At 42.2% G+C, this 15,651-nt stretch overlaps 1 protein-coding gene across 3 annotated transcripts in view; it reads right to left on the bottom strand.

Annotated features, from left to right (window-relative positions):
* The window catches only part of OSBPL10 (oxysterol binding protein like 10), a 296,485-nt gene that overhangs the window by 57,677 nt on the left and 223,157 nt on the right, over positions 1–15,651 (bottom strand). For all 3 annotated transcript variants that reach the window (XM_025461091.3, XM_049100041.1, XM_049100042.1), the window contains one exon: positions 3,296–3,450. In XM_025461091.3, the coding sequence (XP_025316876.1) occupies positions 3,296–3,450 (155 nt within the window). The remainder of the gene's footprint in view (positions 1–3,295; positions 3,451–15,651) is intronic.

The raw sequence follows: 15,651 nt of genomic DNA, 5'->3' as shown, positions 1-15,651 counted from the left end.
GCACAGAAGCTCCCACACCTTCCCCATGCATCTCTTCCATCTGTTCCTGAATTATAAGCTTTTATAATAAACTGGTAAATGTTTCTCTGAGTTCTGTGAGCCACTCTGACAAATTATTCAAACCCACGGAGAGGGATGTGAGAACCTCTGATCTATAGCCAGTTGGTCAGAAGCACAGGTGGCCTGGACTTGTGATTGGCTGAAGGTGGGGCGGGGGTGGGGGGGACAAGACAGTCTTGCGGGGCTGAGCCCTTAATCTGCAGGATCTGAAGCTCTCCACAGGTAGACAATGTTGGAGTTGAATTGAATTGCAGGACCCCTGGTCTGTGTCCAGTGAACTGGATTGAGTTAACTAGTTGGTGGTATTAAAACACACATCCAGGGGCACCTGGGTGGCTCAGTGGTTGAGCGTCTGCCTTGCCTCAGAGTTTGACCCCGGGATCCTGGGATTGAGTTCTACATTGTGCTCCTTGCGAGAAGCCTGTTTCTCCCTCTGCCTCTGTGTGTCTCTCATGAACAAATAAATAAAATCTTTTTTTTTAAATCTTTTTATTTTATTTTTTTTTAAAGATTTTATTTATTTATTCATGAGAGACACAGAGAGAGAGAGAGAGGCAGAGACACAGGCAGAGGGAGAAGCAGGCTCCATGCAGGGAGCCTGATGTGGGACTCGATCCCGGGACTCCAGGATCACGCCCTGGGCTGAAGGCAGGCGCTTAACCACTGAGCCACCCAGGGATCCCCAGCCACCCAGGGATCCCCCTATATTTTTAAATAAATAAAACACTCATCCATGGGAGCAAGGTACACCTTTTATACCCTAATTATTGCCTCTAAAGACTTAACACAATCAAAGCAACAACCCAGAAAAAAATGGTTTACTCAAAGTACCACAGTAACCACAATCCTGAGTTTCCCTGGTGATCATTTCCATAATAACTCTATTCTCTATATCAAAGGGTTAAGGAACATTCTCATAAGAAATTTTCAGCTTCTCATAATCTCACTTCATTCCTTCTTGGGTCATTTCTCCAAATCGTACAAAAAGGGGGCAATGAAAACATTTTCCTTTTCCTGACAGGAAAGCTATTGGGTCAATATTGCTAGCTTCTTCCATCCTTCAGACAAAAGAGAGAGAGAGAAGAAAAAGAAAACAAGAGAAAAGTAAAAAGAAAAGAAAAAGTGACAAAGCACAATGTCCTACAGCAAAAATAGTATCCAACCAACCTTAGTTGTGAGGGTTGTGAGAATCATCTACCAGAGCTGTCCCTGGAAAAAAAAATGAAAGGAGTCTCGAACTCTCCCTTCTCAGAAAACCATCAAAACATCATCATGCCCCATAAGTCCTCACTGCCTCGAGCAAGGACTTAACCCACCAATACATGACACTTCTCTGACCAGAACAAAGGTAATACAACTAGAAACTAATGGTGTTCCTAACATAGGGGGAAAAATGGTCTCCCTCGTTCTTCCCCTTCAAAGTATTTTTAAAAAGTTGAACTTGGGAGCTAGTTACTTCTCGTGAACAATTATATACTCTTCTGCTGATGCTGGTGACTGGTCAGGCCTGGGAGGGGGGCGGGGAGTGGGGAGCGGGGCAGCAATTTTAAGTAAAAAGGACAGACCTGGGGACGCCTGGGTGGCTCAGTGGTTGAGCGTTTGTTTGCCTTCGGCTCAGATCATGATCCCAGGGTTCTGGGATTGAGTCCCACACCGGGTTCCCCTCAGGGAGCCTGCTTCTCCCTCTGCCTGTGTCTCTGCCCCTCTCTCTGTGTCTCTCATGAGTAAATAAAAAACCTTTAAAAAAAAAAAAAAAAAAAAAAGGACAGATCTGGCCTCTCAAGCTTCTTTGTTATAGAAAGCACTCTCAGGGAAAAGCAGAAGAAACAGGAAGGAGGAGTCACAGAATGAGGAAGACCACCAGCCCTAATAAGTATGCTTATTAGGTTATGGCTGTTAGGTTTTGCCCAAGAATGCTGCTGGGAAGGAGGCCCTGAAAAATTGTTACCAAAGACCTAATAACTTCCTTCCCTATCCTTAACTTTTTCCTAGAGCAAGACTTTAAATATATTTATAATGACATGAACCCCCACAGGTTCTTTGCCAGGGAAATGATGGACAGTATAGTTTTCAACCTTTCAGCAGCCTGAACTGCCACCTCACCCAAGGCTCTCAGAAGAACAGTAGGACGGCAGGGCTCCCACCATTGCCAACTTACTTCCCAGTTGACCTTACGTATCAGCTACCAAGTGTTTTCAACCTGAAACTCCTGGTACAGGTAAAGGAAAGTGCCTCGGAGAATCTCAACATCCTTTGTTCGTTTCATACCCTGCGAAGACACCTTATAGATGCCAAGAAATATCTGTAGGCAGGCTGATGCTGTCTCAGAGGAGCCACGCTACTGAGCTCCTGTTCCAGAATATCATCATGGGAAGCTTGGAAAACATTTTCAATCGATGACCACGACCGTTTGATCCAAGAAGCTGCCTTGGGGCTCTCAACCATCCTCAACAGATTTATTTCACGAGGGCCCTACATTTCTCAGGCTAAGTGACTTTAGTCAGCATTAAGTACAACCTTTAACACGTCTTTGGGTACCTCCCAGCCCCGTTCACAAGGGCATGTCGATAGACTGTGCGCATCCAAAGAAAAATGGAAAACAAGTTCCCTCGAGGCACAAAGTAAAATCAACAAAAGGAAACGCAGCTTTTGGCTTCCTTCGAGCTGCCACTTGGAAGCACGGTCAGTCGGGAGAGTCGTGTGGGCAGAGGACAGTCCGCGGAGCCTGCCGAGGCGGGGCAGCTGCCCCTGCGGCCGGAGGGGACGCCCAGGAGTCTCAGCCACTGCCCGGGGGACGCTGGCCTGGTTCTGGAGCATGCAGGGGTCGAGCATGTGAGGCGGGAGCTGATGTTAGCACGAACCACATGAAGAAGCCATTATTCAGGGGAGCGACATAATATATTGTAACTGCTCCCATCATGTCAACAGGCATCATTTTAATGGGTGCATTTGAATTTCTCCCACTTGAAGTTAAAATGACTCCCATTTCAATGAAAATAGGAGCTTCCTCATTGGTAGGATCACATTTCCCCCACGGCAGCTGCCAGACACAAGAACAGAAGTGCCAGGCGTGCACAGAGCTGATTTTGTCTCTCTCCAGGCAATGCTTCCATTTTATAATTTGTCTCTTCTTAAAACAAAGAGATGAGCAAGTTACAAATATGATCACTACATTTCTGAACAAGCGAGAACACAAGCCACACAAGTGCTAAGAGAGAACTAACGGCTCGCTTACCTCTGGCTCGGGCTGCAAGCTTTGCTCATCTTCAGTGGAGTTTGGTAAAATCGCCCAGGTTATGTTGGCACTGGCTGATGGCAAAGAGCCAAGTGTCCCATTTTTCAGCTGCTCTGTGGAATGTGACTTGGGCCCGTGCCATCCCAGGATGTTCTCTGCAATAAAGACCTAGAATGATGCCAAGTATTTTCCAATTTAAACATTTACAGCTCAAGAAATATTTGTGCCTCACTATATATGGAGATGGACCTGAAATGGGCCCAGTTTGAAGTGGATGGTGGTAAACCTAAGTGGGCTTGTTCTGAATGAGATTCCCAAGTGTAGACATGGATCTATTTATAAACTAGTTTCTGTGTAATGGCAGTCAGAATCATTATGGGCTATTTCTTTCCCCATCCTTGGACATCGCCCCCACCATCAAAAAAAAAAAAAAAAAAAAAAAAAAAAAAAAAAAAAAAAAGATCGCATTCACCAAAGCCAGATTTTCTTAAGTGTTTTTCTTAAGTTTTTTAAAGAAAAAATATTTATATGAAAATATAAATAAAATTAATGAAATAAAAAAATGAAAATATAATTAAAACATTATAAGTCAAATTTTATCAACAATGGGGTGCTCAAATTGTGACTTTTGGGATTTTTTTTTTTAGATTTTATTTATTTATTTGGGGGAGAGAGAGAGAGAGAGAGAGAAAGAGAGAAAGCACAAGCGAGAAGAAGGGACAGAGGGAGAGGGAGAAGCAGACTCCCCATGGAGCAGGGAGCCCAACTTGGGACTCGATCCTGGGACCCCAAGATCACGACCTGAGCTGAAGGGAGACGCCCAACTGACTGAGCCACCCGGTGCCCCTCAAACTGTGGTATAAATTACAGTTGACGTTATGATCACAATTCTGAAAAGTTGCCTGCACCACGTAGCCCCCACCTCTGCCAGGAGATATGGCTGCTGTGGGAAAAGTCAGGAAGCCCCATCACTAAAGACAGGTGCTCATTCCATTCTAGCAAGAAAAATTTTTATAAACACCAGTCTGATAAACCAAAAGCATGTTTCTAATCATCCCTCAACCCTTAGGGAAAATACTTTTTTTTTTTTTTTTTAACTCTAATACTCTTTATTTAGGAGTCAGGTATTATTATGGAATATCTATATATGTTCACTAGTGGGGACAGGAGTAATCACAAGGAATTCCTTTACCAATTCCACCATTAGAATAACAAACTCAATTGCCCCCCACCCCAGACTCGGTTCTCCATCTAAAAGCAGGAATAAAGGATGAAAAAAAGGGAGGCTGTAGTGGATACGGCCTTACATGAACTGGAACTCAACCTTGCAGGGTCTCTAAAGTTCCATCAGTAAGGTAGTCATATCCATTAAGCCTTTTCTTTTTTTTTTAAAGATTTTTAAAAATTTTATTTATTTATGAGAAACACAGAGAGGAAGAGGGAGAGACATAGGCAGAGGGAGAAGCAGGCTCCATGCAGGAAGCCCGATGAGGGACTCGATCCCAGGACTCCGGGATCACACCCTGAGTCAACGGCAGATGCTCAACCACTGAACCACCCAGGTGTCCCTCCATTAGCCTTTTCATTATTGTTACTCAAAGAAAAATCTACAAGTATCCCAGAATTTTGGCACCATGGGAGACTCTGGTTGATGGAAACAAAATAACAGAGGCAGAGGAAAAAGCTGTGTATGTCAATGTGTCAGTGTGTATGGTACTCTCAATATAAGCATATTTTCAGGCAGAAATTTTTTTAAAAAAACATCAGGTGTTCAGACATCTGGGTGGTTCAGTTGGTTAAGTGTCTGCCTTCAGCTCAGGTCATGACCTCAGGATCCTGAGACTGAGCCCACATCAGGCTCTCTGCTCAGTGGGGAGTCTGCTTCTCCCTCTCTCTCTGTACCCTCTCCCCTCCACCTCCATTTCGTTCAAATAAATAAATAATCTTTCTTTAAAAAAACATTTTATTTATTCATGAGAGACAGAGAGAGAGAGGCAGAGACACAGGCAGAGGGAGAAGCAGGCTCCCTGTGGGGGAGCGTGATGCAGTACTCATCCCAGGTCCCTGGGATCATGCCCTGAGCCAAAGGCAAATGCTCAACCACTGAGCCACCCAGGTACCCATTACAAACAAATAATCTTAAAAAAGAAAGAAAGAAAAAACACAAAAAAAGTGTTAGATCACATAGCTGTGGCTGAAAAGTCTCAAGTGGCTTCTCACAACAGTTGGAATACAATATAACTGCCTGGCTTGCATGACTTCCTGGTCTTACTTCCCCTTCTCCTCACTGCTCACTGTGCTCAAGTCACGCTGGTAGTTTTTCCATTCTTCAAGCGATCCAAGTTTGTTACACACGTGTTACAGGACATCCAAGTCCTGCTTCACACGTGCCGTTCCTTCTGCTCAGAATGCCACCCCTCCAGTTCTTCTGCGTGGGGGAGAGGTCTCCTGCATAAATCCAGGGGTTGCCTCAAATATCACTTGTTCAGAGAAGCCCCCTGGGACCTCCTCAGCCAAGGCATTGCCACAAAGGCGCTCTCGGTCCCATCAGTCAGTTTATGGTCTTCACAGCACTCAGCGCTATCTGAACTCACCCTGTTCATGTGTTGGTCTATTGTGTTTCTGTCCTCCCTAGAAGATCTGCTCCTGATAGCAAAGACAATACTGCCCTTGCTCATGGCTTAATGTCCAGAAACTAGAATATGGCCTGGCAAAGAGTATGCACTCAATAAATCTGTGCCAAAATGAATGAATATTACAATTTTCATAGACAGTAAATTTCAAAAGGAACCTGCATTTTACAACCTCCTAAAAGTTAAGAACTAAGAAATGGCTAAAAGGGAGACAGAAATCAGAATGGATGGTGGTTGCAAGGGGCTGGGGGGCGTGGGAAGCTAATGTTTAATGGGTATGGAGTTTATTTCACCAGATAGAGTTCTAGAGGTGGGTTACACAACAATATGGATGTCCTCAACACTCTACTGGGCTATATACTTAAAAATGGTTAAGACAGTAAATGTTTTAATATGTGTGCTTTACCGAATTTTTTAATGGCAAAATGGCATCTATGTTATCAGTTCTTGATGTCATTTTTCAAAAAGGTGAAAACTCACAATACTAAGAACCAAAGGCTGAAAGATCAGCTTAAGACCAGACTTGGGAGGAATCCTATAAATGATAAGGCAGATGGGGCTGGAATAAGAAAAACCAACTCAAGCTTTAAGACATCAGAATCTGCCCTGAGAAAGGCAGAAGGAGACTTCATACACCTGTCCTGCTGACCAACAACTTCTTGGGGACTGAGAGTTGGATTCAGATCTTAAATACTAGACAGCTATCTCATCAGTACAGGAGTATTACTTAAAAACACACACACACACACACACATAAAACACAAGTAGTAAATTTCCTCTAGAATAATTAGGAAAGCTTAAAAAGCACTAAGAAAAAAAAAAAAGAGAGATCTGCTTGCCTAGGCAATCAAGACATGCTTCCTCCATGACTCCCACACTTCAACCCTGTCCCTCCCTCCCCTCTATACCACCATCATTTAGAGATGATAATCTGGGAGATAATGAGGCAGGTGTAGAGTCCCTAGGCAATGACAGATCACAATCAGCAACAGACAGGCCAGGACAGGAAGAGGGAAGGTAGCAATGCATGCTGGGGAATGTAGTTCTCTGTATACTCTAAGGATTGAGCCTATCAAAGAACCAGTGAGTGAGGACTAGAAAGAAGACCATGCTAGACCAATCCAGGTGCTCTCATAAATGATCACTTAGTTTGAAAGTCTGCATAGGCCTGCCTCATTTGAGGATAAGGAAGAACAATTCTAACAGTAAATGAGAAGGATTGTATAGAGTTTGGGAAACAAAATGGAATCCTCAGAAGGCTTATAAGAACTATACATCTCTGATATTTCTAAAGTAAGATAGCACAGAAAACATCAAGAAAGGTATATCATCAGCACAGCACAAAGTAAAGCAGCCTCTATGAAACAAGAACAGAAATATGGAGAGAAAAACAGAGGTGAAAAAGGAAATAAATACATCAAAGAATTATCATGAGGAAAGTGAATCAGCATTAGTAGAGTTAAAATTAACACTGAAAACAGGAAAAGGAATCAGCACTGTAGAAACTCAAGTAAACAGTATTTAAAGATAGGGAAGTTCTGCCAAGGTAGAGTTGTAAAGAACACAAAGACAACAGTAAGACAGAAGAAAATGCAAAAGGGGTGCCTGGGTGGCTCAGTCAGTTAAGCATCCAACTCTTGACTCTGGCACAGGTCATGATCTCCGTGTGGTGGTATCAAGCCCTGCATCAGGCTCCACGCTCAGTGGGGAGTTTGCTAAAAATACTCTCCCCTCTCCTGGCTTGTGTGCGTGCGCTCTCTCTCTCTCTCTCTCTCTCTCTCTCTCTCTGAGAATGCAGAAGATGTACAACAGAGATTCAAGAGACCCTGATGGACAAAGATGAGGTCAATGGAACAGAAACAACAAATAATGACAGAAGAAATAGCCCAAGTGGAAGAGCTGTGCATGCTGCTGATAGAGTCCACCACATTCCAGCAAAGACAATGGGAAAAGACACATCTAGACACAGCTTGGCAATCTTTTTTCAGGCTTTCCATTGCTGAAATTTCAAATTCATATGAAAGTAGAATATAATGAATGCCTAGCTCATAGAGTTTGGCAATGTTTTTAAATAACAAAATTAAGAGAATATCTTTCCAATCATTTAAGGCAGAAAAGTTAGACTTGCCTTAAAGGAAAACAAACTAATTTTAGATTTTGCTACAAAACACTAGATATCAGAAGGTGAACAGGTGAAGAGAGGAAGGCAAATAAAAGTCTATAGGTTTGGGCCAAGGGATAATGCTGTCTGCAGCCAAATTATTTTGCTCTACTAAAATGAGTCAACATTGTTTGAGCTTTTGGGAGGTGCCAAGGATACTGCATGCAACTTACATATGTTAACTCATCTACTCCTTAAAACAACCCATGAGGTAGGTCTTACTGTTATGCCCATTTGACAGAAAAAGAAATAAAGATGCAAATAGCCAGTTGGTGGTAGAGACACCAGAGACAGCCTGGTTCTTGAGTCCGGACTCTTAAACTCTACACACTGTATGTTTTCCTAGAGCAGAGGAAGAGAGCTCAGAAAAGTTTCCACCTTCTGTGGGAAGAAACTACTTGAGGACATGTACCAAATTATGAAGAAAAGAAGCAGAATCAGGAACTCAAGACTGCAAAAGTCATGCATTAAAAGGACTGGCAGGAAATGAATGAATGAATGAATGAATGAATGAATGAATGAATGGACTGGCAGGGCAGCCCAGGTGGCTCAGCGGTTTGGTGCTGCCTTTAGTCCAGGGCATGATCCTGGAGTCCCGGGATGGAGACCCACATCAGGCTCCCTGCATGGAGCCTGCTTCTTCCTCTGCCTGTGTCTCTGCCTCTCTCTCTCTGTGTGTCTCCCACGAGTAAATAAATAAAATCTTTAAAAAAAAAAAAAGGAGGGGGGGGGACTGGCAGTGTGCACTTTACCCAATTAAATGCAGAGCTGGGGTGAGGGGAAGTAAAAAGTATACTCCTCCTGGGTATAAATTTTAAAGTGGCACCAAGACACTCAGTCATCAAGATAAATGACATTTTCACACAATATTTTTAAAGCCAAAATTAACAGAAAAAGTCTTGCAAGACTCGGTCTCCCTTGCTTCACTGTGCTGAATCCTTGTCTTAATTTAAAATTTGGTATTTCATTCATCCTGGATAATTTCTGCATTACTTTTGGTTTAAAAACACTTCATGAAAGCATCATTCATCTTAATTACTTTGGCACCCCTTAAATTTGTGTTCAAGGTGAGTGTCTCACACAACTCACCCCACTCCCAGGCCTGGTAATGAACTGACATAATTTTTCTAAACATGGTTACATGACTGAATATTAAATCAAAATTATTTTAAAGATATTTAATCATGCTCACATTAAATATTAAGTTAATATTAAAATAGTAACAATAGCCTCCATATTATAGTATCAAAAGTTGGGAAGCATATCAAAGTAACAGGAAATTAAAGTATGCTGAGTTTTCATCATTAAAGGAGACAGTCAAAAGGAAGGGTCATTCTTGACTTTGATTATTAGAAAACTATAGGTTAATAAGCCTGTTTATTATAGCATTATTTACAATATCCAAATGATGGAAGCAGCCCAAGTGCCTATCCCAAGGTGAACGGATAAAGATGATGTGGTCTATATCACACACAATGGAATATTACTCAGCCATAAAAATGAATGAAATCTTGCCATTTGCAAAAATACAGAAGGAGCTAGAGAGCATAATGCTAAATTAGTCAGAGAAAGACAAATACCATATGATTTCAGTCATATGTTGAATTTAAGAAACAAGACAAATGAGAAAAAGAAAGAGAAAAAAATATAGGTTAAAGAATGCTTATGATAAACATAATATAGAGGCACTCAGGGGACTCGATCAATTAAGCATCTGACTCTTCGTTTTTACTCGGGTCATGATCTCAGGGTCGTGGGATTGAGTCCCAAATCAGGCTCTGTGTTCGGCATGGAGTCTACTTGTCCCTCTCTTCCTCCTCCCCACCACACTGTCTTTAAAATAAAGAAGTAAAACTTAAGGGAATCCCTGGGTGGCTTAGCGGTTTAGCTCCTGCCTTTGGCCCAGGGCCTGATCCTGGAGTCCCGGGATTGAGTCCCACGTCGGGCTTCCTGCATGGAGCCTGCTTCTCCCTCTGCCTGTGTCTCTACCTGCCTCTCTCTCTCTCTCTCTCTCTCATGAATAAATAAATTTTTTTTAAAAAAGAAGTAAAACTTAAAAAAAAAAACACAACCAAAAACATAATGTAACATTCTTAGAATTTATATACATACTTTTCCCAAAACACTAAAAGACAGTGAGTCAAGGAAGTACCACTTATGTAGCAAAATAAAGAGAAAACAAGAAAAGCCACATGGAAGTAGAAAAACAAAAAGTATAAAGGACCCTACCAGAAAAACAAACACCAGTTTAAAGACATAAACAAATGGACTACATTACTCTATTGAAAGACTGTGTCCTAAAGCAAAACACAAGTCTAGACCATATTTCCTTAATTCTAAGACATGCCCATTTTGCATTCCCACGCCTGGGAAACAAGTTTGTGCTAGTGTCAACGGTGTGTCAGGTTTCATTGGCTTTCCTTCTTGGCAGCAGAGAGGATAATGGTGTATTTGCTACTGATGGCGCTTGACAGTTGAGAACATATGCCGCACCTATAGAAAGTGACTCAAGAAAGGTCTCAAGTAGGAAGATGGTCAAAAACAGACCAAGACGTACAAATGAAAGGACAGCTGGGAACAAATATTACCTCGTGGCTGCTGACCAACTGTCAACTCAAGTAGCCAGAGATCCACAAGTTTTCTTTCCCTCTGGGTACACCCAAACGCTCTCGAGTAGGGAGACCACGGAGGATGACACAACAGAAGAGAACAGGAAGGTGAAGGGTGGTTCACAAATGGTAAATCCAGTCCCGAAGACAGGCCTTTTGACACACAGCTGTGCTCCTCACATGACACACCATAGTAGACAGAACGACACAGGGAACAAGGAAAGCAACTATAAATGTCCTAGTTCCCCAAACCAAATAGAAGCAGAAAGAATGCAACAGAAGATTTAACTGTGGGCTTTCAGACTGGACTGTGAAACTGTTTTCATCTGTCCTTGGCCTCCGGTTCAGCCTTGCTGAGAGTGCTGAGAACTGCAGTTCCCATGACGAGGGCTAAGAGGCTCTGCCCAGAACCAGTGACAGGTGACAGCACCTGTCCCTCTGCCTGCAACACAGGGAATTCATGCCTCCTCTGCTCGGCAAACCTAAAAGCGTTTTCCAAACTAGAGTAAGATTGATATTTACAAATGTGAAGACAACAGAAGCTACGTCTGCATTTACGATGGAAAGCTACGATGTTAGCATCTGACTGCTTTCTTTAAGGAGAATGTGCCACTCAAAATCTCCAGTTGGATAGTTGTAGCAACAACAGCAACAACAAAAATCCACCCACCTGAAATATTCCACAAAGCCAGTTTTTCCTTTTTTTCTCCAACATGCTATTTTTGGAGGAATCTTCATATTTCCATCTTGCCTCTCACCCACAAAATGAGGGAAGGTTGCTGACATGGGTTACGTTCTCAGCAGAAGCAGAATGTGTCGGGAAAGAAGGTGGAAGAGAGAGAGACAACAAAGTGGAAAGAGCATTGGAGGTCTGAAGGCATCGCTGTCGCAGCACAGCAGAAGGAAGGAGGCCACCAGCTAGAGAGGCCATGAAGGCCTTAGGACAGGCTCGCCTATTTACCCTTTTTTGCCAAACCCTAAAACAGAAAGGTCAGGGCAACTGGCTTACTGACCAGCAAAATAAAAGGCCTCACAAATCTTCTAAGAGAATGAAAAAGTTATTGGAAGGACAAGTTAAGAGAAGCACTCTAAACTCTGCCCTGCTTCTCCTCTCTCCAATTACACATCTCTTCATCTCTTGTCCTGATATATGTCCAAAGGCGCATGCATGGGTCACCCACTGTAAATCCCCAAGGTTCCACTGTCACTCACTCTGGCAGCTCTGATGCCCATGTTTCTCCCTGACATGCCTTGCACCAACCATGCTGTCAGCATCCAGCTCTTACCTGGCACTAGAATGTATTTGTCTGGTTATAGGTGTCTGCTCTGACTTTGAACCATGCTCCCTGGATCAAGACCGAAAAGCAAGGAATGAGCCAGGAGTGCTGCCGACGGAGTGCTCTGCATCCCAAACTACTCAAGAGGTCCAATTTCTCTCCCACACTGGCAACTCACCTGAAGCCCCAACCCTCAAGTAGTTCAGCCTTTTTCCAATTGTGAGTGAAATCCTGCCTGTCTCTCCAAGTAGAGTCAGAGGCACTCATCTAGACTGGGGAGAACAGATGCCTACCTGCCCCCATCAATCATTTGCCTCCATCAAGCTATTCAAGTGGATTCAGTAGTCCCCAAGATCAGAACTACAGAAGCCTTGGCCGAAAGGGCCAAGTTACTTTATTAATCTGAATTACAAACTTCTCCATAAATGGAAATTAAATGAAACATTTCAGGCCACTATATCTTAGAGATTAACATCCGAGACAGGTCTAGGAGTCCAAAATGCATACATGGTAGGCAGATGAATACTGAAGTAGTTTTGGATTTCAGTTCAGTGGCTCCCTTGCTTGAGATGAAAAGAGCATTAAGGAGCAACATTTACAGACAAAGGCTCCAAGGCCAACATATTCCCCAGAAGATACAATGAAATGCTATGGAAGATGAAATGCTACAAGCCACAAATTAATTTTTGATTCAGAAAAGGGGCGGAAGAAATAAAATGATGCAAGGGGCAGAAAGCAAAGAGGTCTAAAGCCAGAACAATGTGAGTGGATATTTAGTATGCTGCGGGTAATCTGTGCCTCCCTGCCCATCGAACATTTAAAGGAAATCCTGATAGAGTGTCACTCTAATGAGATTCTGATTTCCATCAACCCAGGCTGGCACTCCTTAGACATAACCATTATGTTTTTATCAGTGGGAGTCAGGCTTCTATAACTGCTATCAACTGCAAGAGCCCTGTGATTCTAAACAAAGGTATTTTGTGGTGACACTCCCCCAGTTATCACATTTCCTTATTCTGCTAGCTTGAAATTCTGGAATTCCATTTTAACTGCAGGCAAGTATGATGTTTTGGATGCAGAAAGTAATTCATCTTTTCCCTCACCATGTGCCAGAGATTGCACAATGTTTTAGAATTCAAGGGGCTGTTATATGAAATATTTTTTAAGAGGGTTAAAAGTTAAAAGAAGACAAGAAAACAAAATAATCTTTGTGATGCTTCATGCTCTATCCTCCAACCTTTAGCCAAGTTCTTTGATAAAAATGGTTAAAAGGAGGGGAGGGGATGAGGGTGGGTGAAGGGGATTAAAAGATACAAACTTCCACTTACAAAATAAATAGGTCACAGGGAGGAAAAGTATAACACTGGGAATACAGTCAATAATATTATAATGCACTTAGGGGCACCTGGGTGGCACAATTAATTAAGCTTCCAACTCTTGGTTTTGGCCCAGGTCATGATCTCAGAGTCATGAGATCAAGCCCCACATCATCAGGCTCCAACCTCAGCATAGAGTCTGCTTGAGATTCTCTCTTCCTCTCCCTCTGCCCCTTCCACTCGTGCTCTCTCAAATAAATAAATCTTCTAAAATAATATTTTAATACATTTATTGTGGTGAGCATTTCATAATGTATAAAATTCAAAATGCTGAATGACTATGTTGGACAACTGAAACTAATTTATTATAGGTTAAACTATACTTCAATTAAAAATGAGGAGAGAAGTAGAGAACAATAGGGATTCATAAGTTTGCTATCATTGGAGGAATATGTTTTTAATATGGATATAAGATAGTATAAAAACAATCAAAAAAAGTAGCTAAAAGCAAGGGAGGATTGACAGTCAAATGGGGTAGGAGTGTGGGACAGGGCAGGGAGACTGTAGGAGGTAACACTGTACACAACATAACTTCAGGGATATTGCTTGATCCTCCCAGATAATTTCTATCTCAACCTGTCATCACATCTGAAATTCCACCTTGAGCTTTGTCCCTCTAAGCCATAAAAACACCAGAGACTCAATGAAAATCAGGAAAAAAATTAGAGATCTGCTAGAAACCAGCTCTGAAGAAATATGTAAGGGATTCATCTTAAGAATAACAAAATGGTTCAGGTGTATATTTACCAGTGAAAGATTCTTGAATATGCCCAGTAGGTTGCAGAGGACTGAAGTTATGCTTTTTTATGGGCGAGACCCCAGGCATCATGAATAGCCCCAGTGTAGCTCAGAATCTGTGCCCAAGCTCCAATGGATCTCAGTCCAGATCTGAAAATGTCAAGGAGTCTCGTGAGGGCTTCAGCATCAGAGTTTCATTTTTTCAAGTTGAGAAGGAAGAAGAAAGATAGAAGAGCAGATTTGGGGACCTTTATTCTGTGCTTGAATACACATGCATACATCTCCTAAGGGATCCTGAGCCAGAAACTTTTTCTTTTGTTATGAACACATTAATAGAGCAATTGGCAAATTTTAGTGAGGTCTGCAGATTAGAGAATAGGACTGTATTCGTGTTAATTTACTGATTTTGATCACTGTGCTGTCATTACATAGGAGACATTATATAAAAGACATGATACAGTGTCTCTTTTTTTGCTAAGGACAAACATACTGAAACATATAAGAGTAAAGATATAGCATGTCTGCAATTTACTCTGAAGTGGTTAGAAAACTATAATATCCTTTTTTTTTTTTTTAATATCCTTATATATAGAGAGAAGGGAGATGATGAGGCAAATGTCATAAAACATTACCATTTGGGGAATTTGGAGATGAAAAGATGACAATTTTTCATACTATTCTCGTGACTCTGCCAGAAGTCTGAAATTATTAAAATAAAGGAAAAAAAGTAAAGAAAACAAAAGAAATACCTGCCAGTCAGACAACTGTAATGTGAGCAAAGCACTGTCACTGTTCTGGATTGAACTGGTGGTCTGTTCTGGATCAAACAACCCCAGGCAGAGGAAGGCATCTGCCATAAGAGGAAGCACCTGTCTCTCATCTCAGTTCTGTTGGGTGACTTTGGGTGAGTCTTTACTTGCTATAAGCCTCAGCATCTCATCTGAATGATGGACATAGTGTCATCCAGTCTGTGAAGATTTCAGAAAACGTGCAGCAAAAGCCAAACAGTGGCAGGACTGGAGCTCAGGAAATGAAGGTGGGTATAACATAATGAAACTTCTCTGGAAAACCAACATCCCTCTTAACCTCAGTGCAACCAAAGGCCAAGAGGACTTGAAAAAAGTATGAAATACAGACTGTCACTCATAAGCTAGTTCTGCTTTCATCATCTAAGTTGTCTCGTTTCCTCATTAAGTGAACCCAGGGCAACGAAGCTCAAGGAGGCTTCTGCTGGGCTCTTCATTCTAACACTTTATATGTGATATGACCAACCTCAAGCTATGTTCACCTTTATCACAGCATTTAATCCTCACGAATATCTTTGTATCTGCTTATTGACTGAACCCTCCTCCAAAAGGGTTGAGGCATCTTAAGGTCAAGTATTATTATCTCTACCTTCTTGATAAAGAGCTAGAAATGCTTCTGGTAGATATTCCAGAGAAATGCACACGCAGGTCCAAGAGGAGGCCTGCAGGTGGATGCTCACTAAGCGACGCGAGCAGGGCAGGGTACTGGAAGCAATGCAGGTGCCTCTCCTTCATCGGAGCATGGGATAAATCACG

Source organism: Canis lupus, chromosome 23 (genome assembly GCF_003254725.2).
Source record: "Canis lupus dingo isolate Sandy chromosome 23, ASM325472v2, whole genome shotgun sequence".
In the NCBI taxonomy this organism is placed as follows: Eukaryota; Metazoa; Chordata; class Mammalia; order Carnivora; family Canidae; genus Canis; species Canis lupus.
The sequence above is the reverse complement of the archived record's forward strand: the minus strand, read 5'-3'. Positions and strand labels throughout refer to the sequence as shown.